This window comes from Xenopus laevis, chromosome 7L (assembly GCF_017654675.1).
Source record: "Xenopus laevis strain J_2021 chromosome 7L, Xenopus_laevis_v10.1, whole genome shotgun sequence".
In the NCBI taxonomy this organism is placed as follows: Eukaryota; Metazoa; Chordata; class Amphibia; order Anura; family Pipidae; genus Xenopus; species Xenopus laevis.
Window position 1 is genome coordinate 116,709,508 of NC_054383.1, and position 27,759 is coordinate 116,737,266.

The 27,759-nt window shown below is 40.1% G+C and overlaps 1 protein-coding gene across 2 annotated transcripts; it reads left to right on the forward strand.

Moving 5' to 3' along the window:
* The first annotated feature begins 3,670 nt into the window (after positions 1-3,670).
* bcl2l12.L (BCL2-like 12 (proline rich) L homeolog) lies at positions 3,671-27,759 on the forward strand. 2 transcript variants are annotated; one of them, XM_018226346.2, is made up of 7 exons: positions 3,671-3,829; positions 13,154-13,385; positions 13,544-14,181; positions 17,513-17,662; positions 18,103-18,212; positions 22,538-22,807; positions 25,677-27,759. In XM_018226346.2, exons 2-7 carry the CDS (start codon positions 13,216-13,218, stop codon positions 25,716-25,718), a joined length of 1,380 nt encoding a protein of 459 aa, XP_018081835.1. In that variant the 5' UTR covers positions 3,671-3,829; positions 13,154-13,215; the 3' UTR covers positions 25,719-27,759. The 2 variants fall into 2 exon arrangements, with proteins under 2 accessions (XP_018081835.1, XP_018081836.1); XM_018226347.2 differs by having other exon boundaries at positions 13,544-14,172.

Below are 27,759 nucleotides of genomic sequence, written 5' to 3' on the forward strand. Positions count from 1 at the left end.
TAACTATAGAGTTTAGTATCACAATAGCCTTTGATATTATGTCTGTCCAAAAAATCATCCAAGCCATTCTTAAAGGCATTAACTGAATCAGCCATCACAACATCACCCGACAGTGCATTCCACAACCTCACTGACCTGACTGTGAAGAACCCCCTACGTTACTTCAAATGAAAGTTCTTTTCTTCTAGTCTAAAGAGGTGGCCTCTGGTACGGTGATCCACTTTATGGGTAAAAAGGTCCCCTGCTATTTGTCTATGATGTCCTCTAATGTACTTGTAAAGTGTAATCATGTCCCCTCACAAGCGCCTTTTTTCCAGAGAAAACAACCCCAACCTTGACAGTCTACCCTCATAATTTAAGTCTTCCATCCCTCTAACCAATTTAGTTGCACGTAGTCTCTGCACTCTCTCCAGCTCATTTATATCCCTCTTTAGGACTGGAATCCAAAACTGCACTGCATACTCCAGATGAGGCCTTACCTTCAGCAGAATTCGGCACTGAAATTCATTTTTCAAAAGAGCAAACAGATTTCTTTATATTCAATTTTGAAATCTGACATGGGGCTAGACATATTGTCAGTTTCCCAGCTGCCCCAGTCATGTGCTAACGTAAACTGGACCCTAGCAACTCCTGAAATTGCAAACCAGTCATGTGCTTCAGTCACTCTTTACTGCTGTACTGCAAGTATCATCCCCCCTCCCTTCCCCCCCCAGCAGCCTAACAAAACAACAATGGGAAGGTAACCAGATAACAGCTCCCTGGTAGATCTAAGAACAGCACTCAATAGTAAAAGCCAAGTCCCACTGAGACTGATTCAGTTACATTTAGTTGGAGAGATTACAGCCTGCCAGAAAGTAATTCCATCCTAAAGTGCAGGCACACGTCACACGACTGGGGGCAGCTGGGAAACTGACAATATGTCTAGCCCCATGTCAGATTTTAAAAATGAATATAAAAAAATCTGTTTGCTCTTTTGAGAATTGGATTTCAGTGCAGAAGTCTGCTGGAGTAGCACTATTAACTGATGTGTTTTGTACTGTCCCATGACAGTATCCCTTTAAATATTACCCCTTCTTTCTCCCCATTAGGTTTGCCAACACCTGGCCGGTATTTTACCAACCTATTGTTACAATTATGTTCCCTAACAATTAGGGCCAATTCTTTCTGCCATGAGGTGGCCTTTCCAATGCTGCTCCATGCTTACCTTTCAGAGCTTGGGTGCAGGTCAAGGGAGAGCCACATCACTAGGGTAAACACGCTCTCTGCACTTGAAGAGCACAAATTCAGAAAGCATATGGGGCCCTGCTGACTGAGGCAAGATTTTTACCTTGTCTCGTGGTTTTACCGTCCCTGATAACAATGTTTTTAATAGCACACAAAGATCAGAGTTCGGCCAAGTAGTACTTAGAGGCAATGTTACTTGGCTGCATTTTCCTGTTTGGTGCCGGGCTAGTATTCTGTAATGCAAAGCAGGCCTGGACTGACAATAAGACTGTCTGGACAAATGCCCAAGGGACCTCTCCATTTAATGTTTAAAGGGCTACCATAGGGAGTTGAAGCAGGCTGCTGAAGTTTGCTGAAGTGCACCACCCAAGTTAGCCAAAGCACACTGTCTAAAGGGCAGTCAAAAAGGCCCAAAGCAAAGCTGCCAATGTGAGGCACCGAAGTTAAATTGCCAAAAGGAGCCAAAGCTGCTGAAGTGAGACGAAAAAGAAGTAACCAAAGCAGAAGAGGAGAACAAAGAAGCTGCTGTCACCAAGGAGAAAAAAGACTGCCTGCCAAATCCAAGTTGTTTCCCCTGAATACCAATGGTCTTTTTTTTTTTTAAATCCCTGGCCATCATTTTTTTTTTATTTTTATGGGAGACCCCTGACCACCATATTTTACTTTTATGGAGAGACCCTTGACCACAACTGTTTTTTTTTAAACTTTTATTGGGGTACCCTGGCCACCAATGTTTTGTTTAACTTGGAGGGGCCTTTCCACCAAATTTTTTTTAAATTCTTATGGGAGGACCCCTGACCACCAATGCTTTTTTCTGTACTTTTATGGGGGGACCCCTGACCACCAATGTTTTTTTTTTTTTTTACTTTTATGGGGGACCCCTGACCAACAATGTTTTTTTTTACTTTTATGGGGTACCCTGACCACCAATGTTTTGTTTAACTTGGAGGGGCCTTGCCACCAATTTTTTTTTAAATTCTTATGGGGGGACCACTGACCATCAAATTGTTTTTTTTTTTTCACTTTTATGAGGAGATCCCTGACCACAACTATGTTTTCTTTACGTCTATGGGGGTACCCTGGCCACTAATGTTTTGTTTAACTTGGAGGGGCCTTTCCACCAATTTTTGTTTTCAATTCTTATCGGGGGACCCCTGACACACAATGTTTTTTTCACTTTTATGAGGGGACCCCTGACCACCAGAACAAAGAAGCTGCTGTCACCAAGGAGAAAGACGACTGCCTGCCAAATCCAAGTTAAGTTTCCCCTGAACACCAATGGTCTTTTTTTTAAACCCCTGGCCATATTTTTTTAAAATTTTTTATGGGGGACCCCTGACCACCATTTTTTTTTACTTTTATGGGGGGACCCCTGACCACAACTATGTTTTTTTTACTTTTATGGGATTACCCTGGCCCCCAATGTTTTGTTTAACTTGGAGGGGCCTTTCCACTCATTTTTTTTTACTTTTACGGGGGGACCCCTGACCACAACTATCTTTTTTTTTACTTTTATGGGGGTACCCTGGCCAACAATTTTTTAACTTGGATGGGCCTTTCCACCAATTTTTTTTTTTAACTTTTATGACGGGACCCCTGACCACCTATGTTTTTTTTTTTACTTTTATGGGGGAACCCCTGACAACAACTGTTTTTTTTTTTACTTTTATGGGGGTACCCTGGTCACTAACTTTTTTTATACTTGTGTGGGGGTGGGGGGCTGGCCGCCAATGTTGCACATTTATGCGTTGGCTGCTTTGATATTTTCTTTTTTTCGGTTGTTTTTACTCCAGTCAGGCCCCTGAGTGGCAAAAACTTGGCATTATAGCTTGCATCCTCAGAGCTGTCAATCAATCCCATGTCATGATCCAGACAGAATTCCTCTTCACACTAAATGAAAACATGAAATAAGGTCTAGAAATGCCTGGAGCGGATCATTATCTCCCTCATCACATGGGCTGGTTGACAGATCTGCATCCTGGTTCTGTAGGGTCACTATTTGCAGAGAAGAAATAAGTAAAAACAAATCAGAGGACACAAGTATGAAGCTCTGTGTAAATAGCTGCTCCTTATCTCAAAGCCTAACAAAGGATTCAGCTTTGTATTTGTTCTCCCTTATCTCCCATTAAACAGATTACAGAGTGAGAGAGGGGCCACAAGAGAAAAACAACTTCATAAAGGCAAAAACCCTTGGAAAAATCCACGACCCCAATACCCCCAGCATTGGATACGCGTGGGGGTGGGGTGAATGAGACTAAATAATAAATAGGCCCTGCACTCGACCAACATCCCCGGCCCTGGGTGGAGAGTGCAGGGAAACAAGACCCACCAACCACAACACACAAATCAGTTCGGACGAGTCCAACTTGTAGGAAAATCCTCTAGTCCCGCCCCAGGAGAGTCATTGAAGCCCCGCCCCTCCTCACATCTAATTATAGCATTGTTTAAACCCGGATTCCTCTGCCGCCAGGCGAAACTGCGCATGCGTGATACGCTTTCCTGGAGTAGAGTCCAAGAAGTTCCAATTGCAAATCTCATTAGATGCGCCGGGATCGGGTTTGTGAGCCGGTGCCTGGAGCCGCCCGGTCAGATCGGAGTGAATAAGGTAATACCGCTGTTACTCGGCGGCCTCATTTGTTTTATTCGCTACTAAGCCGGTTAGGGTTTGACCTCTGTTTGGAACTCCTGCTGATGTGGGTCTAACGCGCCCTCAAGGAATGGTGGGAGCTGTAGTTCAGCTTCTGCTACACTATCCAGGTTACATTTCAGCAGTGTCTCTAAACTGGACTTTTTGGGAAACGGAACCTTTCATTTACAAGTACTTACCTGCCAACTAATCTATGGAATAATGTGATTTATATTCTCTCTGGACTCGCAGGTTGTACTTCCCTAAGTGTGGAATTTCATGGCCTCAACATTCTGCTGTTGGATTGTAAGCTTTAGGGCCCAGTCTGTATATAGGGTATTATGTTATATATACACCTTTCTATTGTACAGCACTGCCATATAGGTTGGTGCTACATGATGATAATAATGATCCATTGGGATAATGACATTCAGAGAGATGAGAGTGTCAGCCCAAACTCCGTCCAGTTAAAAACTGCAGCTGTACCAAATTGTCTTCTCTACGGTACTGGTTCTGACTCCTGACACAACGCTGTCAAAGCCAACTTATTATCCGACCCCAGAGGAGACCGGCTCCTGTTACATTGTGTCGAGAGTAAGATAGATGTACCGATCCCTCCCCGATATGCCCACATTGAAGTGGGCGATACCGGGCCCACCATCGGATCATAATGCACCCAAAACGGGCGGTAGGATTGCGGGACCGCATAAATGCACAGATGCGGCCGCGATCCAACAGGATTTTTTAACCTGCCCAATCGAGATCTGGCCGACTTTCGGGCAGATATTGATCAGGGAAGCCCATTGGAGGCCCCCACACACGGGCCAATTAGGGTTGCCATCTGGCCGGTAAAAATGATGTTTGATCCCAATGTTATTAATTGGGAAAAAAAGATAAATATATAGGAAGGTCGGTTTTTATTCTCTGGAAAAGGTGGCAACCCTAGGGCCAAAAAAGATGCATTTAGAACCACAGGAAAAAATGGTTGTTCACCTTTGCGTTCACTTTTGGTATGAGGTACAGAGTGATAATCTAAGACAATTTGCCTTTTTTTTAATATTATTTGTGTTTTTTAATTATTTAGCTTTTTATTCAGCAGAGTGATATTTTTGCAATTGGTTTTTCACTTTTTAATATTTGTGGTTTTTGAGTTATTTTTATTCAGCAGCTCTCGAGTTTGCAATTTCAGTAATTTGGTTGCTAGGGTCCGAATAAAGGTCCCCATTAGGGTTGCCACCCGGCCGGTATTTTACCGGCCTAGCCGGTAAAATACCGGCCGGGTAAAAAGCCATTGTTAGTGGCTTTACGATTCAGCACTAACAATGGCCAATATTTGGGTGTCTTCAAAGGCACCCAATCAAAAATTCGTCCAGCCCAATCGAGGAGCCGACCGATATCCAAGTCTTCTGCCGATATAAGTCGGCTCGTTTCCCACCATACACGCACCGGATATCGTATGAAAATTAGTTTCGTACGATATTATCTGTGCGTCTATGGCCACCTTTATATGGGGTCAGTGACCCCTATTTGACAGCGAAAGAGTCAGGTGAAAAAGGCAAATTATTACTATAAAAAAAAAAACTGAAATCATTTGAAAAGTTGCTTACAATTAGTCGTTCTATAACTTTTCTACTAAAAGTTAACTTAAAGGTGAACCACCCCCTTAAAGTTATATGTAAATATACTTGATATCGAAAGCTGCATCTGTCTGACTTATATTCTCTGCAGTACTGGTTCTGGTTGCTGACGCAATGCTGTCCAATCCAGCTGAATAAAAGGGACTGTTTCAAGAGTCAGAACCACTGAAAAGAAAGGGTTAAACAAAACCGTGCTTTCAGTTACGTTTACAAATAGATACAAATATACAAATAACTTAAACCATTGACAATTTTTAATTCTATCTATTGTTTTAGTAAACCCGGACCGATCCACAATGGCTCCTAGCATTAGTAAGTAGTGGATATCAGAATACCTTGTGTGCTATATATAGCCTTTTAGGTTTACTTGTCCGTTATGTCATTAAAGGGGCTGTACACTTTCGAGTGAACTTTTAATATGAAGAGACAATCTGCAATATGATTTAATTTTTTTACAATTTTTAAAAACTCTAATAAATTAGATTTTATTCACAATTCCAATGGTATATGAAAAATGGTTTATGAAAAAATTAGAACATCTAAAATTCGATCAAATAGTCCTAACCTGAAAACGCGAATCGAAATAAATTCTAATCAAGTTTTCCTCCTTTTGCACGTTCATTTTTTTGACGTGCAACATTTTTTTTTTCACACAGAGCCTGTGGGGCTTCATTTACGAAGCAAAACTTGGCAAATTTTGAAATTTGGCTTCATAGTAGTGATGAAAAAAAAAAAAATTGACGCCCAAAAGTAAAACTTGATTCGACCTCTGCAATAGTTGAATTAAAACTGCTTCCAGAGTCAAGATGTGATAAATCTCACTTTCAAATTCAAATTAGAGTTGGTGGTTTTAAATTCCAATTTGTGAGTCTTGACCAAAAAAAATTTGTAAATATCAAACCTTGATAAATCTGCCCCCAAGATTTCAGATACCCAGTTGCTGGGGTCCAAATTACTATGAGATGGCCTGAACAGAAAGACAATAAATTAGGGATTCACCGAATCCACTATTTTGGATTCAGCCGAATCCTTTGCGAAAGATTCAACTGAATACTGAACGAATTGGAATCCTAATTTGCATATGGGAAGGAGGAAAACATTTTTTACTTCCTTGTTTTGTGACAAAAACTCACACGATTTCCCTCCCTGCCCCGAATTTGCATATGCAAATTCGGATTTGGTTCAGTCTGCCAGAAGGATTCGGCCGAATCCGAATCCTGCTGAAAAAGGCCGAATCCAGGATTCTGTGCATCCCTACAATAAATATGTAGCCTTACCGAGCGTTTGTATTTTAGATGGGGTCAGTGACCCCCATTTGAAAGCTGGAAAGAAGAAGGCAAATACTGTAATTAAAAAACTATAATAAAGAAAAAAAATGAAGTCCAATTGAAAAGTTGTTTACTAAAAGTTAACTTTAAGGTGAACCACACCTGTAAAGGAGATACTGCTGGAATGCGTATGCATCTTTATGCCTTCCCCGCTGATAAGCAATACAGCAAGGTGTGACCTGCACAAGGAAATAAATTTAATTTAACAAGAGATATGATGAGTCACTTCCAAATGACGTGTGAATGAGCGTAATCCTAGGTGCTGTCATGCAGAAAGAAATGAAAAATATCAGATAAGTGCCAGGTGACTACTATAAGCACATGGGATTTTTATATAGGGGTGGACAAAATGTTAGTGTCCATACAAATGTGTCTATGGCATCTCATTTGGGACAGGTTTGAAAGATCACTCTGAGCTCAGTCTTTTCCAGTGCCCGGATTTGTGGCCTCTGGAGATTTCTCCTAGTGTGGCTAGAGGTTTTGTTTGAAAAATACTACTGATTCCCCTATGCAGAGTGTGGGCCCTGGTGCCTAAGTATGTTTTTTTTAAATCTGTTTGTCTTTCCTAAACGCCAAGCCATTATGAGTTCATTTAAGTACGTTATAGAATGAATAATTCTAAGCAACTTTTTCATTTGAATTATTCGCCTTGTTCTTCGGACTCTTCCCAGGTTTCAAATGGGGGTCACTGACCCCATCTAAAAAAAACTGATGCTCTGTAAGGATACAAATTTATAGTTACTGCTACTTTTTTATTACTCATCTTTCTATTCAGGGCCTCTCCTGTTCAATTGACAGTCTCTTATTCATATTATTGCATGGTCGCTAGGGTATTTGGATGCTAGCAACCTGAATGCTGAAATGTCAAACTAGATAGCTGTTGAATTAAAAGCTAAATCATTCCAAAACCACAAATAAATGAAAAAATGAAAACCAATTGCACGTCTCAGAATATCACTCTCTACGTCATCAGCGCCGATCCGCGCCTTTACGTCGCCTGATGCGGCCTTCCGTTGCCACCCGACGCTAGTGCCGAGAGCGCAATTGCGCTCTCTGCACTAGAAGAGCCGAATTTCCGGGTTGAAAACCGGAAATTCAGCTCTTAGTTACCAGGAGCGGCATTTTTGCCGCCCCTGGTAACCAGGGTGGCGCTGCCATCTGAGGCGAGTGGATCAACTCACCTCATTGGTGGAGCGCCCCTGTACGTCATACTAAAAGTTAATTTAAAGGTGAACAACCCCTTTAAGCAAAATAATACAGCTGTCAATATGTATACATTGTAGTAGATTAGTAAGCACATTACATTAACATATGGATGACAGATTTTTTTTGTGGCTGTTTGTATAGACCTATATACTTTGGTGCTTTAAATACAAGCATTATCTGTGCTTATCTGTACATTCTTTGCTTTTTCTGAAAAGAAACTGGATCCTCAAGATTTCAGGGTTAGTTTCCTAGAAGCAGGGACATTTTTGTGCCTTGAATCTCCTATTTTGGGACACGTCCAACCAGTGCTGCAAGTTATCTATTGCACTCATTCATTTTGGCAGCTCCTGTGCTTCTCCAGTACAGGAGGATTTGGCCAAACGCAATTATACGTTTCATTTTTTTTTTTATTATTAACAAAAGTAGATTAATGCCAAATCTGGCTTTAAAATTAAAATTTGTGAAGCTGCAAAGCTCTGCATTTTTGGAAGTGGGAGAGCAGAGTTGTTCTGGGGTTTCCTTCCTACAGTTGGAGGTGAAGGGAGGAGAGCCTGTGCAGGAATCTTCTGTTAAAGTTTGCCTTTGAGCTTTTGTTCCAAACCTTAGCTAAAATTTGGTCATGGGATTCAATTCAGTTTAGTTGTTTTCAGATAGTTTTTCTAATATTCAAAATTACTAATATTGAAGTTTCGAGTTTAATTTGTCACCTTATTATGTCTTATTCTGAGGCAGCTCTGGGAGGGGGGGTCACCGACTCTGTAAAATGTTTTAATTCCCACATTAGTTTATACAATCCATATCTTTGGCCCTGCTAGGCAGAATCCCTGAGTTTCATTAAAGGAGAAGGAAAGGTTAAAACTAATTAAGCCTTATCAGAAAGGTCCATCTAAATATACCAGTAAACCCCCAAAGTAATGTTGCTCTGAGTCCCCTGTCAAAAGAAACACTGCATTTATTTCCTTCTATTGTGTACTCATGGGCTTCTGCATCAGACTTCCTGCCTTCAGCTTAATCCTCATTGCCCTGGGCAAGAGCATGCTCAGTTTGCTCCTCTCCCCCCACCCCTCCCTTCTCTACTGTAATCTGAGCCCAGAGCAGGGAGAGACTCAGGTAGGAAGTGATGTCACACCATGTTAATACTGCAGCTCCTATTCTAAACAGAGAGTTTCTAGAGCTTTTCACTCAGGTATGGTAAAACATTCTACAGAATAAATATAGCATTCTAGCTTGCACTATTGCAGCTAATCTATTGGCAATAAAATGCCTCTGTAGCTTTCCTTCTCCTTTAAAGGGCACATATTGCCCTAAAATATAAAACAGAGCCTGCACTCTGTATGTGGGTAACAGTGTTTTTTTTTATTGTTTGTTTTTTTTTTATTAAAAAATCGGCCACACCAGCGCTAGGACAATTGCATCATGAGGGAGCTCCCGGTGAGAGCAGTCATGTTGTGCAGAGCGCAGGCACATAATGAGCTTCTGGTATCACACACATGGGACCTTGATGCAGCATTCGGTATGCGGATGGGTGTGTCCCCACATGGCTGCTCAAATCGGGAGCCCCCTCCTTGTGCGGGTGTCAGGGGGCAATTAGAAAAACTAAAGTTAAAAATATTTTATCGTAACAGGTGCCCTTTAAAGCCAGCTGTTAGAACTGATAAAATAGTTGCCAATGTCCCACAGATGCTGCTGAGACATGTATCAACTAATTTGTTGATAACAGTTTAGAATCTGCACCTTAACTACTGAGCTGCCAGACAAACACCAGAGACAGGAAAATTCAACGTTAAACCTCAATTGTGGAAAAACAGTCAAAAATAAAACATGTTCACGAATTGCAGCACTCCAATTTGGTATTAAAACCGCTTTTATTCCAAAAATAGCATAGCGACGTTTCGGATACAACAGATCCTTTTTCAAGCTAAAAACAAAGTATCATTATCACTTCCTTTATACCCACAAACACCTAGTGGCAATCACATAGTATTACATACATTGTTTACTGTAATCCTAAATCACACTCTCATAATTATAGCTTTACTTGCATGACAAGTGTATCTCCCATGCATTTAAGGTATCAAAACCTAGATCATAGTGATTAAAGTATCTTATCTCAATAGCAGTGATTCAATCGGCAGTCTATTCTATATATCGGTGATTCATTCAGTAGTCTATTCTGTATCACCAATCAGTGTTTCCTGTCGATGTTCTATAGGGGATAAGGAGTATAAGGAAATAAAAACAGTAATTAAAACAGAATAAATACTTATTAAAAACAATAAATGACTCGTCTATATTACTGTGCTTAAGTCGTATTCTTTGTTCATACCCTTAGGGCTTAAAGTCTCAAGTCTACAAATCCAACTTGCTTCACATTTTAATAGTAGTTTTATTCGATCACCCCCTCTCCTGGGTTTCAACACTTGCTGCAATACTTGGAAACGCAACTGTGCTACAGAATGACCCGCCTCAATAAAATGTTGAGCTACCGGGCTTTGTTTCACTTTTCTCCTGATATCTGATTTGTGTTCACCTACTCTATCTTTTAGTGGTCTTGTGGTTTGTCCCACATACATAAGTCCACAGGGACACTTTAAGGCAGTGTTCCCCAACCAGTAGCTCGTGAGCAACAAGTTGCTCTCCAACCCCTTGGATGTTGCTCTCAGTGGCCTCAAAGCAGGTGCTTTATTTTTGAATTCCTGGCTTGGAGGCAAGTTTTGGTTGTATAAAAACCAGATGTACTGCCAAACAGTCTCCTGTAGGCTGCCAGTCCACATAGGGGGCTACCAAATAGTCAATCACAGCCCTTATTTGGCACCCCAGGAACTTTTTGCATGCTTGTGTTGCTCCCCAAATCTTTTTATTTTTGAATGTGGCTCACGAGTAAAAAAGGTTGGGGACCCCTGCTTTAAGGCATAGACTACATAAGAGGACAAGCAGGTATGATACCCTTTTATCTTAATCGCTGTACCTCTATGTGGATGATAGACGGTATCCCCTTTTAGACAGCTATTACAATGTTTACATGACAGACAGGGAAAAGTGCCGTTTTTCATCACTCCCAGAGTTTCCTGTCTGCATATTTTCTCTGGGCCAACATCAGCCTTCACAAGTCTATCTCTTAGAGACCATGCTTTTTTGTATGCAAGTCTTGGCGGTCTTTGGAATATATTCAAACTAGGAAACTCCCAATAGACGCCAATGCTTGCAGACAATTTTGCCAATATGGCTCGATAAATTATTAAATTTACTAGAGAAAATCATTCTGTCATCCTTACTTTTCATGATCTTTTTCTTTGTAGTCTGCCCAGTCATGACTTCCCCTTTACATTTCTCAAGGGTTCTGCCCGAGTAGCCCCTATTTAGACATTTTTTCTCCATTTCATTTAGTCTTACAGTTAAGTTCTCTTTTTCTGAGACTATCATCTTCACTCTCGAAAATTGTGATTTTGGAACAGATCGCTTTATGTGAGATGGATGAAAAGAAGAATGCAATAATAGGGTATTTTTGTCCGTTGGTTTTACATACAAATCTGTGGCCAATCTACCTTCATGCTTATACACCAAGACATCTAAGAAATGAATGCTTAAAAAATCATGTTGTATGGTAAATTTCAAAGCTGGTAGATATCCATTCAATTCTCTATAGAAATCCAATAGGCTGGAATGTGATGATCTCTTACTTCATTCTTTGATATATATGCCCCTTTGTATCTGGTGAACAACCTGACATCAATTGAACTGAAAACAAATGTTTGGAAGGTGAAAAACCCTTTAAAGGATGTGAGGTTCTTCCCATACCACATCTTGCCTGCTCAGTTCATGGCTCCCTGCTGCACCTTTGTCGGATGTTTAAGGAAAGAAAGAAAAAGGTTCCCACTTGCTGAAGAGACAAGACCTTTTCAGTAGGGATGCACCGAATCCAGGATTAGGTTTGGGATTCGGCCAGGATTCGGCCTTTTTCAGCAGGATTCGGATTCGGCCGAATCCTTCTGTCCGGGCGAGCCGAATCCGAATTTGCATGTGCAGATTAGGGGCGGAGAGGGAAATCGCGTGACTTTTTGTCACAAAACAAGGAAGTAAATAAATGTTTCCCTTCCACCCCTAATTTGCATATGCAAATTCGGATTTGGTTCGGTATTCGGCCGAAGCCTTCGTGAAGGATTCGAAGGTTCGTCGAATCCAAAATAGTGGATTTGGTGCATCCCTACTTTTCAGTACAGTGCTGCTCTTTCCAATCAAGGGCAGCACCCTTTATTCCGTCAGCAGCACAGCGTCCATGAAGAATCACTGAAATTACACAATTATTAAGGCAATATACATTATCTAGCTTGTATCTTCCCCCGATCCCAGTTAATGAGGGCAGTAAAATTGCAGTACAAAAGTCACCAGTGCCAGCAGGCCTCACATCATCGCATTTGTTGCATTAATGAGCAACATCCAGTGTGTAGACACGCTCACACCCTATTTCCAAGGAAGCTTTACGTGTACTTTAGTTTTCCCATTTTGGCTAAAAGGACTTTATTTGTGTGTTTGCGTTTGCACATATCCGTGGCATGATTTTTCCACTACGTTGGAATGAAGCTCCCATAGAAACAATTACTTTTGTTCTTTTATTTTTTTCAAGTTATCTGTACATGTAATTGCTATTCGTACGAATATCTGTCTCGTACCAATATCTTCTCTGCTATGGCGGTTTCTGACTTTTGTAACATTGTAGCTTTTCATTGTCCTGTTTGGGCTGGAAGAAAATTGAATTTCACTACATTATTTTAGGAGTCAGTGCTCTAGTTCAGCAGTGTTTATGCAAAGCCCTGCTCCAAGTTTTATTCAAAGATAAACTACAGTCCTTCTGTGTTGCAGAATCAATTCTAAGAATCCCACTTACAGGCAAAGCTTTTTTTTTTGAGGGGAAGTAATTGTAGTTGAACAACATCTGAACAGATGTAGGTTGCCCATACTTGCCTATTTGAAAACAATGTGACTAATAGATTTACAGGGGTGTAAAGGAGAAGTTACTTTTACTATGTTAGTTTTAGCATTCTAAATATTGGCATATTCTTAGCAATATTTCAATTTGTCTTTATTTTATATTGTTTATGAATTTTTTACCTTCCTATTCTGCTTCTTTCCAGCTTTTGCACAATCCTCAATACGTCATTGATAGACTCTCCTGCCTGTTGTGCTAGGATATGGAATGGATGCCATAGTCAACCAAAACTGTGATGCGATCAGCCTGATCAAAGTGAAGGAAGAAACCAAACTTGTGCTTGAAGCCTTTTTAAAGCGATTCTTGAGCCACGAAGAGGCCGATAATGTTGGGCACGTGGGACGCGCTTATCACGACCCTAAAAAATACATCCACAGGTGAGCAGTAATTGGTAGAATAGCAAGGGGTATATATTTGTTGGGGACATACTATCATTATGTGTGTTCAGTGGGTTGCATGGTGATTCCATGGTTGGCAGTGCTGCAGTTCAATCTGGGATGTAACTCTTGCTTCCCAATTTTATACCCTTACTAAGGTCCAATCGAGAGGAGGGGAAGGAAGCATCTTCAAAGAAACGTGAGAAGAAGAAGTCAAAAGAACCTGCCCGAGGAAAAGATGAGAGAAGCCGGAGCCCAGTTTTTGGTGGATCGTCGGCTCAGGTGGAAAATGGCAACTGGAATTCTCTTCATGAAGAGATCAACCGGGTAGAAGAGTCCAAGCACGGCTTCCAAACAAACATCAAGAAGCTCCTGCGAAGACACAGTCAGTCGAAGGAGAAAGCAGCTAGCCTTAAATACAAAGGGGGAAGCATTCACAGCAAATCCAGGGACTCGCTAGACAAAGTGCTTGATGACTCTAGTAAAAGTGGTAGCAAAAAAGATTCCTTGAAGCGACCCAAATCCCCCAACCCTTTACTTGCTTGTACTGTAGCTGGCTCTGTTGACTCTTTGGTCCAGAAGACCCAGATGAAAACAGAGACCCCAGAAAAAGATATTCAAGGGGCACATAAGAAACAAAGCCGACCCTTTTCCCTTAAAAATATTTTGAGGAAAAAACAGAAAGATCATGGTTCAGAGACAGATGTTCCACATGCAAGACCAAGCTTTCTGCCGTTGGACCCTTGCTACAAAAAAGATGACCCGCATTCTCGTGTTCCGGATATGGGCAAGAGAGGTAATAAGGTTGAATAGATACTGTATATTAAATCAGTCTTTACCTAAAGTGACTGACACATTGTATACTGGCAAAATCAAACAATGTGACATTATTTTTAACTTGCTGCTAGCAGCCAGAATACAGCATTTTTCTTTCCATACTATGGGGATTTATTTACCTATAGAGAGGGAAATATAGGAAGTTTATCAAATGACAATGGCATGGAGGGGCATTTTATTAAACACCCAAAATGATTGTGCTCAGGGACAAAATGCCCTGTATGCCATTGGCCTTTGATAATCTTCCTACATTTCCCTCTCTATAGGTAAATAAATCCCCATAGCATGGAAAGGAGAATACTGTATCCTTGCTGGTAGCCTTGCTACATTGCCCTCTCTATAAGTAAAATGCATATGCTATGACAATCCGCAATAACCCGCATCTCAGAAACCTTTCTTTATAGTTATTCCACTGGTCTTGTACCTCTTAAAATGCAGAGCAGTGGGGTTGGCAGATGCCATATCTCTCTTCTTGCCGTCTATTCCCATCTCTTTGGTGACCACTAGGGGTTGAAACCAGTTTGGTTCTCTGTGTGGTTTGGTTGGGAGGCTTCTGTAGGGTTTTTAAATGGTTTTGTTGTCCAGTTTCTTACTATAGAGACCTGAACATACTAGTGATCATCATCTCACTGGTTCTGAGAAGTTACATGGTGACCCTGTATACACCAAATATACAGTATACTCCGCTGCCAGTCTGTGGTTGGTTGAGGTTCTACTATAAATGGTACCACCAGCCAGTTGCAGCCTTGCAGCCCAAACACTGCCCTCACCTGGACACAGATGTAGAGGGACAGTACTGCAGCTGATGAGCTTGGACTTGAGTAGGTCACATAAATAATACAGTCATTATTTTAAATGCTGAATTTGCAAACATGCCAGTTACTGCTCATAGTTACATAGTTAAATCGGGTTTAAGAAATACAAAGTCCATCAAGTTCAGCCCCAAATGAGACCCAGCATCCATACACTCACCCCTCCATACCCTCACATAAATTATATATACCCATATCTATACTAACTATAGAGTTTAGTATCACAATAGCCAATGATATTATGTCTGTCCAAGAAATCATTCAAGCTCCTTTTAAAAGCATTACCAGAATCAGCATCACAACATCACCTACGTTGCTTCAAATGAAAGTTCTTTTCTTCTAGTCTGAAGGGGAGGCCTCTGGTGCTTTTTCACCAGATAAAACAACCCTAACCATGACCGTCTACCCTCCATAATTTAAATCTTCCATCCCTCTAACCAATTTAGTTGCACTTAGTCTCTGAACTCTCTCCAGCTCATTTATATCCCTCTTAAGGACTGGAGTCCAAAACTGCACTGCATACTCCAGATGAGGCCTCACCAGGGACCTATAAAGAGACATAATTATGTTTTCATCCCTTGAGTTAATGCCCTTTTTTATGCAAGACAGAACTTTATTTGCTTTACTGACCACAAAATGACACTGGCTGGATTTAGACAACTTGTTATCTACAAAAACACCAAGATCCTTCTCATTTAAGGAAACTCCCAACACACTGCCATTTAGTGTATAACTTGCATTTATATTATTTTTGCCAAAGTGCATAACCTGCATTTATCAACATTGAACCTCATTTTACAGTTTGCTGCCCAGTTTTCCATCTTAGTCAAATCATTCTGTAAAATGGCAGCATCCTGCATGGAAACTATAGTTCTGCACAATTTTGTATTAATAAACATGTTCAAAAGCAAGGAACCTAGTACAGAGCCCTGTGGTACTCCACTAACAACATTGGTCCAATTAGAAAATGTTCCATTTACCACCACTCTTTGTAGTCTATCTTTTAGCCAGTTCTCTATCCAGGTACAAATATTATGTTCCAGGCCAACATTCCTTGATTTAACCAGTAAACTTCTGTGTGGCACTGTATCAAATGCTTTAGCAAAATCTAAGCAGATAACATCCACTGCCATCCCAGAATCAAGGTCCCTGCTTACCGTCTCAAAAAAATAAATAAATTAAATTATAATTAGACATATTTATGCATTATGCATCCTTCTGTGTTTAAGCAAGGAATATGAAAAGCATATAGTGAAAGGAAAGAAGGGCTTAGTAGACATCAACTAAGTACATACCCAGTATTTTCAAAATGTGCAGGGAATACCCTTTTATTTCACCATATCCATCTACACACAATATTTTGGGGGCATAAAAGGGTAACTCCCTGACATATTGTATGCAGCTGGTAATGGCAAAATGAAGTCAATGAATATGCTGTTAATGTACCATTTTATGCCCCCATAATATTTGGTGTATATTTAAATAAGAAGGAAAGATATACTCACTGGGGGTGATACATGTTAGGCATCCCCCAATCATTATAATTGCTTACCTGAGACCAGGGGTACATCTGTAGGATCAACACATCACAACATTATACCACTTCTATCTTTGCTGTGGCCCAGGGGCAAGTGATATATGCACAGTACAGTGAAGAGCTGCCATTTTGCTTCTAAAACTGGCTTTTTTTCTCTACTGCAATGTGCACCTGAACCTGATCATAGAAAGGTCTAACATTTTGGCTCCTCCCGGTGATTATACTTTTTCTTCTCAATGTAATTTAAGCACTTTGACCAGAATTGACCTGGCAACAAGTGAGAGTAGCACTATAAAGGGATTGTATAAAGACTGATTTAGCTAATGCCTCTAAACTGACTCTGTACAAAACAACGTTTCCAATCCTTAATAAATTAAAGGAACGGCAACACCAAAAACTGGAAGTTTTTTAAAGTAATGAAAATATCATGTACTGTTGCCCTGTACTAGTAAAACTGATCTGTTTGCTTCAGAAACACTACTATAGTTTATATAAACAAGCTGCTGTGTAGCAATCGTGGAAATTGAAAAAAAGCTATATGGCACATGTTAAATAGTGGATAACTGATCACACCATTATGTTCTACAGAGCTTATCTGATATCTGCTGTGTAACCTGAGCCTGTTCTTCTTCTTTGAATGGCTGCCCCCCCCCCACAGCAACTTATTTATACAAACCATAGTAGTGTTTCTAAAGCAAACACAGCAGTTTTACTAGTGCAGGGCAACACCATTATATTTGTGTGACTTTAAAACACTTTTTGATGTTACTGTTCCTTTAAGGTCTGTTCACAGAGCAGCTAAGGGATTGCTAACTAGTAGCAAATATTCTATACAATAGTTTATAACATTTTATTATACTGTTTCATAAAACTGTGTTCTTTAACTCTCTTATGTGTTGTTTGCTTTATTCCCACTGATTTTGTTCTGGATTTAATTCAAGGGAAAGTTGATGAGACTGAAATTTACAATTTGGCTGCTAAGAAGTTGGACAAACTAGTGAAACACCAGAGGTTGAAGAGCCCAACGGCAACCACAGCACCACCTCTCCCGCCAAGTGCTGAAATAAGTGATGGAAAGCCACAGTTATTCGGTAAGTGAACTATTAGACTGCATGTTATCCATTAGGCTCCAGTATATTCTGCACCGTTTGTTTTTTATCGGGTTTTATAGATGATGAGCTCCCCAGCTAAGTATAAAGGGACACTCCATATCTCATCCACTCATGCACAGGGTCTGATCAGGGGGACCACTGAATAAATAACCCGTAAATTCTACTATAATAAAATTACAAAGTCTTGAGGCAGTTTGTGCGGGGGGGTCCCCATTCTACTGAGTTAGAAAGCATTCCCCCCCCCCCCCCCAGTTTTTAGACCCCTTTCATGACCCATGAATTACACTTTTTCACCCTCTGCCCTGGGGCCCCAGGCTGCTATACTCCCTGTACACTGGGGTGGCACTCTGGTGGGAGAGTAATTCTTTAATAATTTAAACTTGTTATAATTCTTGTAAAACTTTTGTGGCTTTATGCAGAAAACAACAATGTTGCGGCAAGTGGAGTTTCACATAGTGAAGATAAAGACATGGTGATTCGCCAGTTGGTAGTGCTGCTTCACGAGCAGGCGAATGTCATCAATGATAAGGTAAGCTGCTCACCCCCTGTAGATACTTCTGCTTTGTACAAAAAGCATGGTAAACATCACAGTAATTATAGAGGAATGCACTGATCTAATGTGAACAGTTACCCCATTCATAAACAAATTAAGAATGGGGTGCTGCTCTGTTGGATGTTATGCAACACTTAAATTTAAATATTAGAGAGAAACCAAAGATCCAACTTGTTGGATCTTTGGTTTCACTCTTTCTAATATTTAACTTTAAGTAAACATCACAGTATGAAGAGTGTAGCACATTCCACCTTTCAGTGTATCTTATTCTTAGCAAAATGTCAATAGGTTTTAATGTTTCACAACACTGCAAATTTCACGGAGCACCAGGCAGCTTTAATTCATAAAATCCTCATTTTATTCCGTAGGCGTTTCGTGGCGTCTCCTCAGAAGTAGGAAGTTGCAAGATGCCATGAAACGCGTCAAGCGTGGGGTATGATACACTTCTGCGGGTGATCCATTGTTTTTAAATTTAAGGAATAAAATGAGGATTTTATGAATTAAGCTGCCTGGTGCTCCGTGAAATTTTTAGCGTTGTGATACAAGTTCGTCTGGATCCGGAGGCGTGATCAGGTGTCAACGCAGGGAGTCTGCTTGTCCCTTGGTGTGGAAGTGGGTGAGTGCCCTCCTCTTCAATTTTGTGTTTGCATTGAGTGGTTTTAATGTTTAAATGATTGGCCTTCATCTTCTGCCTCCTTCCAGTTTTCAAATGGGGGGTCACTGACCCCGGCGGCCAAAATACTACTGCTCTATGGGTCTACAATGTTAATATTATTGTTACTTTGTATTAGTTGCATTTCTAATCAGTCCCTGCTTGGTTGTTTGGGTCATTTGGACCATAGCAACCAGATTGAAAATCCTAATTGGGGGGCTGCTGACAAAAAAGTTAAATATGTAATAACCCACAAAAGGATAACCAATTGCAGATTGTCTCTGAATATTACTGTCTAGTTATAACGAAAGACATGAAGAATGGAGCCACTACAGCATAGCTACAGTGAATGAATTTGGTCTGCTCTATAGATATAGTTATTGTTAAAAACATGATTCAAAACACACCTCAAGTACATAGGATAGTAAAATCAGAAATACACTGCGGATGAGACCCCTAGAACTGCATCATTTTACTGGTTACACTAGACATATACTATAATGGGGGTCCCCAACCCTTTTCACCCCCAGGAGCCATAATCAGATGTAACAACAAAAGCATGAAAACAGTCCCTGGGGTTGTCCAATAAGGGCAGTGATTGACTATTTGGTAACCACTATCTGGACTGGCAGCCTATAGGAAGCACTATTTTGGCAGTACACACAATTTTTATACAACCAAAACTTGCCTAGCCTAGAATTTAAAAAAAAAAAAAAAAAAGGGGGCCTGCTTTGAGGGCACTGAGTGCAACATCCAAGGGGTTGGTGAGCAACATGTTGCTCGTGAGCCACTAGTTGGGGATTACTGACCTATAAGATCCACTCACCTAAAAGTGGCCATATACAGGCAGTTTTTAGCTGTCGATTCAGGTCCTTTAGACCGATTTGGCTGCTTATTTGCCCATGTATGGGGCCCTCCAACATGCCTGCCTGATCGATATCTAGCCAAAAATCTGCCAGATCTCAGTCGGACAGGCTTAATTTTTCTGTCTGATCAAGGACTGCATTGGCTCATCAATGCAGTCTTGGCTCCGACTTTTAATTTCCCCATTATTGCAATGTGATTGTTTGGCCCTAGGGCATTGCAATGATATGGGCCTGTCGGGAGAAAGATACGCTCATTTGGTGACCTCGACAAACATGTGAATCTTACAGTAAGGTGTCCATACACAGGGAAATCCGCTTGTTTGGCGATGTCGCGAAACAAGTGGATCTCTTGTTGATCTGATCGTGGGCCCTAGGGCATACGTGCGGCCACATATTGATCGGGGACGCCCGTCGAATATCCCCAAACATGGTCCAATGAGCTGCCGACTCAGTCTGTCAGCAGCTTTTATCGACCCGTGTATGGGGGCCAAAAGGATCGCGGGCACATCTTATTGTTGATGTGGTCCGTGCTTCGATGCCCGGATGCCCTCGATTCTTAGGGCCCAACGATCGGATCATCCCGATATCGCCCACCTCAATGTGGGCATATCGAGGGAGATTGCCAAACGAGCGGATCTCCCTGTGTATGGCCACCTTAAGCTGATGATGGAAATATGAGCCTGATCAACATCTAACCAATTTTCTGACAGATATCGGTCTGGAGTACCCCATACACTGGCATATAAGCTGCGAACTCAGACTTTTAAAGGGCCCGAATTGGCAGTTTAAATCTGCCTTTGTTTGGCCACCTTTAGTTAGGTTAGCATTCCTCTATATAGAGAGGAAGGTGTGCTGCTGCCGGGTGGTGAGTCCTATCTGTTTATTTAGACTGTAAGATCTAAGGGGCACAGACCTCCATCCTTTTGTCTCCTTGACAAAAAGCAATTATATGTATTGTAACTATACTTTTTATTTATGTGTATTGTATTTTTATACTTATTTGTACGTATTATTGTAATGCCCCTCTGTTTTTTTCTACTAATTTATTGTTCTGCTGTACAGTGCTTTGCCCTCAATTTATACAAATACATTTATGCAAATAAAAATATACATACATACCCCACTATAATAAAAAGCAGTTTAAGAAGCTTTTGTCATACAATTTTATCCTGCAATTACCTTTTAAGTAAAAACCGAACAATAAAGGTTGTGTCTTGACTGCATGAACGGTGTGCAGGCACTTAATTCGTTCTGTGTGATGTCTTTGTCGGGGCTTCCCCGGTATGGTAATAAACTGTCTTTATATGACTGGGCTGACACCTTTCATATGGAGATAAGAGGTGTTTGTTTCTTTTTGCTCACCCTCCCCTTGGACCATTGGCAAAACAACAGACTGAAATGTAAGAAGGAAAAAGTAATAAGCTCTGAGTGTGATATAAATGCATTTCTGCCACAGAACAGGGCAGTGCAATGTAAAAGAAAGGGAAGGCAGGCAAGTGCAAACATAGGCATCTGCATCTCTATGAACAGTATTTGGCAATAGCTGAGCCTGTGATATGTTAATAGAGTTCATTAGCATTTACCAAATGGCTTCAATTATAGTTTGTCTGTATTTTAGCTTCAACAGTCTGCATGGTAACATTAGAACATTACATGTGCCAAAATATAAAAAAGATTCAGCGGGGGGGGGGGGGGGGTGTATTTTAGATGCTTAGGTTACCTTATGTTACATAAGAAGATAGCAGGGATTCAACATGCAGTTCCAATAACTATGGGGACATCCATTAAAGGAATTGTTCACCTTTGAGTTAACTTTTAGTATAATGTAGAGAGTTTGTAATTGCGGCAAACTGGTTGCTAGGGTCCAAATTACCCTAGGAACCACGTACTGATATCAATAAGAGACTGGAATATGAATAGGAGTTTTGAGTAGAAAGATGAGTAATTAAAAGTAGCACGAAAGAGGCTTGATAAAAGGCTGGTATAGCCCAAAATGTTGCAGTGTTTTTTTGCACAAATAAAACTTCAAATCAATGATCAGGGTGCTGCTGCAGCAATTATTTTCGTGTGGATTCAACCACTGCAAAGACAATTACATTGTGCACCCGACGCTTCAAACAACGGATTAGTGTGAGTGGCACTTTATTTTGACTTTTACTAATTAAAAGTAGCAATAACTATAAATTTGTTGCCTTATTGAGCATTTGTTTTTAAATGGGGTCAGTGACCCCCCATTTGAAAGCTAGTCAGAAGAAGAAGGCAAATAATGTAACTATAAAAAAAAATGAAGGCCAAATGAAACATTGCTTAGAATTAGCTATTCTATAACATATTAAACTTAAGGACAAACCACGCCTTTAATTGCTCTGCAGGCATTGTTCATACCGGAAACGCGCATGGATAACCAAATTGTAATGATTGGCACGTTGACCAGATTGCTATGTAGTTGCAGGTCCATGAAGTTCTAGTCTGCCCGGTTCTACCCAACGGTGGATCATTGCTGTTGAGACTGCGCTGGAAGTTTATAAATCTTCCGTAGCTCTTGCAACACTTCTTGTTAATTTAGTTCACTTGAGAGATATATATATATATATATATATATATATATATATATATATATATATATATATATATATATATATATATATATATATATATACTGTATTATCTGCTCATATCTGCTGAAGCCATTTGTCACTTAAACTATCCCTTAGCAAGCTAGAACCTTAGGCTTTCATTGTTTACGTTTGTATGTGACCATTTCTTTGGCTTCTCTCATACAGATTAACAATGATCCCTTTCTGAGGAACACACTCAGCAGGATGTCTTATGGCAGCTTTTCCAAGCTAGCGGAGGTTTTTACCAGCCAAGCTGCGGTACCAAATGAAGTAGCTGGAGTCAATGTGAGCCCCGAACTGACTAAGATTGCCCTCACTATGGAGTTAACCAGGAAGGTTGCCGGAATCAACAGCCATGCTGTACACCAGCTGATGGGCTATAGTATGGAATACATGGATATGTTTGTACCGTGGCTGCAGAAGCAAGGGGGCTGGGTACGTATCCCCTTTTAGGTATGGGTTTAACAGCTGTACCCAGGTCCGGACTGAGAATTAAAATAGGCCCTGGCATTTCAGGTACACAGAGGCCCAATCAGCACACGCAGAGGCCCAAACAGCCCCCACCAGTCCACTAAATACTGACTTTCTATGGCACCTTATAGCAGCCCCTCTGGCATTTGCCAGAACTCACAGATTGCCGGGCCTGGCTGTACCCCAAGTGTTCATGCATGTATGCATAGTTTTTGTTAGGTCACTGTACTACATATTGTTGAAGTTAAGCAAAAAAATCCAAACAGAAATCTGTTACATTTCTAAGATATTATCAGTTTTAGACTGCTGATATTAGGTTTTTGGCTCATCACAGCAGCGTTCAGAGCTGACCTAGATAATGCAGGTACTCTAGGAATGTTAGCCAGCATGTCTGATATTGGTTTTAACAAGCTGAGCTGCAAGGAAGCAGAAACTTCCCTCCTGCCGTCGCCACAGCTTTGAAATCTTAGCCAAACACAAAGAGAACGGTGCAGAGTGGGGGGTCTATTGTATACACCTCCTGTAAAACCAGTAACATCAATTTTTTTTATTTTTTTTTTTAAATTTTGTTAGTATACAAGGAAAAAAAAACGCAAAGACAAATTAAACTTTGAAATCGCTAAGTCTTAATAAGAAATAACTTACCGAAACTCCGCTTGGACAGGGCGACGATCCATTGTGTGGCTGTCAATTTCTCCTCTGTGCGGCGCTCGATTTCTCCTCCCTCACTATCTCCTATAAGAAAGGCAGGGAGGAGAAATCAAACGCAGCATGATGGATCGCACAATGGATCGCCTGAAGAGGAAAGTTATTTCTTATTAAAGTCTTAGCGATTTCAAAGTTTAATTTGTCTTTGTGTTTTGTTTTTTTTTTTGTATATTAACAAATTTTTTTTTTTTAAAAAAATTTATGTTACTGGCCCTTTAGTCTAAAACTGCTAATATCCCAGAAACTAAAAAAATTAATTTGTATTGTAAACATGCTTATAGGAATATTCTTAGCAGTTACAGTAATATTTACTTTAAGTTCACACTTTTTTACTGTACTAACTTAAATGTGGCAGTCTTAGCCATCAGCCTAAAAAAATGTTATGTGGGCGTTAGGATAAGACCTGAGCACCTGATTAATTTATTAACTGTAACTGGGAGAGAATAGGTCTATTGCCATCATAGAAAAAAGAATTTGCAACTCTGACCCTTGAGGTGCACCATTTGTATAAACAAATCCCAGTATTTTAGGGGAAATATACCCCGGAGCTCCCCCAAGTAATATTATAAATACCTAGGAAAAGACTGTGAAGATACAGGAAATTACTGAAAAAGGGGTCTCACTACTGGGAATAAGGATTTAAAACACACTTTATTTAAACCATAGTGAATTAGGTGAGTAGTTGCTCCATTTATTTGCCTAAATGTGAGTTAAATTCCTCTGACCCCCCCCCCCATTTAATAGAGTACCAGGGTACTGAAGTGGGAGTCAAGGTAATTTACACATAAATGTTCTAATGAACAATTCATTTTATTTAATCAAAAATACCATGATTACCTAACATTACCATTTAACATAATTACATGGATCATTTTACATTGTTAACTGGCTGCTACAGTCACCACTGTCACAGCACAACCCCTGGGTCCTCACCTTTTCACCGCTGTTAGTCTGCCCCAATGCTCATTTCGCCCCAAAGCTTCTTCAAAGGGAATTTGTAATTATGTAATTATGTTGAATGGTAATTTGGGTAATCATGGCATATAGATTAAATAAGATGAATTGTTAATTTGCACATTTGTGTGGGAATCAATTTGACTCACACTTCAGTACCCGGGTACTGTAATAAATGGGGTTCATAAGGATTTAACCCACATTTAAAGGAGAACTAAAGCCTAACTAAAGAAGTAGCTAGAAATGTTGTACATTATGAGTTGTGCTTCTGTACCAGCCCAAGGCAACCACAGCCCTTTAGCAGTAAAGATCTGTTTCTCCAAAAGATGCCCCAGTAGCTCCCCATCTTCTTTTCTGCTGATTCACTGCACATGCTCTGTGCTGCTGCCACTTACTGAGCTTAGGGACCCACTCACAATATACAGTACACCTAGAATAGAAATGTCACAATATAAGACTGATTAGTAATTAATACAGATAATTACTATATGGCAGCACAGAAACCAGTGCAATTAGCATCAGAATTTAATAATCAGCCCTGTAGCATCAGCTTATATTACAGACCAACCTCATTTTCTGCTTGATAATGTGCAACGACCCCTAAGCTTAGCTTCTCAACAGCTGCTCAGAGCCCACTGAGCATGTGAGTGTCACAGACACTTTCCAAGATGGTGACCCCCTGTGATAAGTTTGAAGTCCTGGATCATTGCTGCTATTGACAAGCTGAAACTTTAGGCTGGTGCAATAAGTTCAGTATATAAAACATGGCATTTTTAGCCACATTCATTTTAGGGTTTATTTCTCCTTTAAGCAAATAAATGGAGCAACTTCTCACCTAATTCATTGCTCTTATACAAAAATTTTAAACGTGTGTGTGTGTGGTTTTTTTTATGGTTTGAATAAAGTGTTTTTTAAATCCTTATTCCCAGTAGTGAGACCCCTTTTTCAGTAATTTCCCATTTGTTCACAGTCTTTTCCTAGCTATTGCCAGCTAACCAATTGCTAGGACCCCTGCCCTCACCTAAATGCCCATTAAAAACAGAGGCTCCTTGTGTGCATGGGCTGGTCAGTATAGTTACACCGGGTTCTTTGAAATGACGGCAGGATATATGTACAATGTAGAAACTGCCATAATAATGCAATTACTATGTGTTTGCTTGTTTTACCACAGGAGAACATTATTTCTCAAGATGACATTGCTCAAATTGATTAAAGCCAGAAACTCTAGTCTACCTCGGAGCCGGAGCACTTCAGCTCTTCTGGGAACTACACAATCCAGAAGAATGGACCTGTGGCACGCACGGTGCACGCTGCACGCTGCTTAAATTATTTGCAAAGAGAACAGAATGTTTTTACAACTTTAAGAAAACCTCAGTGGATAATTCTTATCAAACTTTTTTTTTTTTTTTACTGAAAAATGTTTTAAATACTTTTTAAAATGTACTGTGACATACAGACGCTTGAGCCAATTGTGTTTTCTCAGGAAGTGATGGTATGCTAACGCTTGGGTGCTACTTACTGACAAAGATTCAGAAAAACAATGCCCCTATGTTAAAACTGGGGCATGTGCATTTATATACAGCAAATACTAATGGAGACTGACTTGCACACATGGGGTTTTACAAACCATTAGACCAATGGCGCATCACACGGGGCAGTTTCTCTAATGAAAAGTTCCTATGCTGCTTCCCAAGGACCCTAATAAACTTCCTGATGCCGAAAGTAGTTATCCGTAGGAAAATGTTCTAATTCACATTTTCATGTGAGAACGGACTGCACCAACATCGTAAAGATTTCATTAAGGTCATTGGGAAGCTGCATGAATGGTTTGTCTGTTTCCCAGAAACGCACCCATTGTGCCAGTAGCCTTCAGATGGTAACTGAAATGCTAAAATGGTTCTAAGATCCCAGTTTTTAGAACAAAAAGGGGAAATAGAGAAAAACACTAGAGAGAGTATGAAACAAATCTGAGACTTTTCGCTACTGTTTGCAGCTGTTTTAAAGTGGAATAGGGAAAAATTACATAAGTTCAAACTTTTAAGTATTACCCTTTTGTGCTGGCACTTAGAGGGTTTTAGGAACCCACAAGCAGTTTGCACATTGAAAGAGAGTCTATGCAGTGGTTTTTATATTTTTTTGCAAAAATACCACTATATATTTATCCATTTTATTGACTTGAGCATTGACCTAAGAAGCACCAGCTGCCTATGCACAAAGGAATTGCCATGACATTTGGTACATCCAAAAGTGGATGCTTCAGCTTTTGAAGGATAATTGAGCCTAACGCTGGCAGTTGGGTGAGCTAGAGATGCTGCCAATTACTGCAATAAAAGAACAGACCAAAGCCATTACCTGTACTTTCAAAAGTTTGCATGTTCCACATCTTCTAGTACTTTTATCAAAAAAAACAACCTTTTGGCTTTAATGAACCACTAAAAAAAAAAAAGAAGAAAGAATGACGTGCAGTATAACATAAAACCCTTGCCAAACGTACAACCAATATTTTCACATTTCTCTTTTTAATTATTTTTTTTAATATATGTGTTCAAAAAAGGGAATGCTAGGTAAAACCACATTCAGTGACAGTCCATGGTACACACCAAGTTGGCAGTATTTTTTGTACTTTTTTTTTTTTACGGTTGGATTTAATGATCTTTTTTTTTTTTTATCTTGTTTTATAAACTTGATTTGAATCAATTTATAAATGTGTTAAAGGGGTTTTTTTTGTTTTTTTTATGATGCAACAAGCTCTTTTGTGCTGGGTCACAAAAAAGAAATCTGTGTGGCCACTGTTTTTCTGTGGCTACTAGAAACTACCATGTGAAAATTGATAGCACATAATAATTTAATGTGAAGTTTACCTTCAAATTAGCACTGCCATTCATTGTAGTTTTATTACCACTGTAGCATTTTTAGGGTAATGGTACACGGTGTGCTGGGAAATACCCCTGCATAAAGTACCAAGGTAATTGCACTGATCCTTATCAGAGGGGAGTCAAACCGATTCCAACTTATTGGCACATTTCTATGATTTGATAAATCTGTCCCTTTATCTGGGTCCCCAGGAGAAAGGTATAGAAGCTCTTTAAAGTTAAAACAAGTGTCCTTTTTGAAGGTAAATCTGATATTTTTTTATAACTGACAAATTCTCTGTAAATGTCTTGGATTTACAACTGTGAGTAGTACTTTATTTGGAAATATGGCTGTTCTAATGTTTGACTGATGAAGATCTATTAAAATAGACTTGGTCCTTG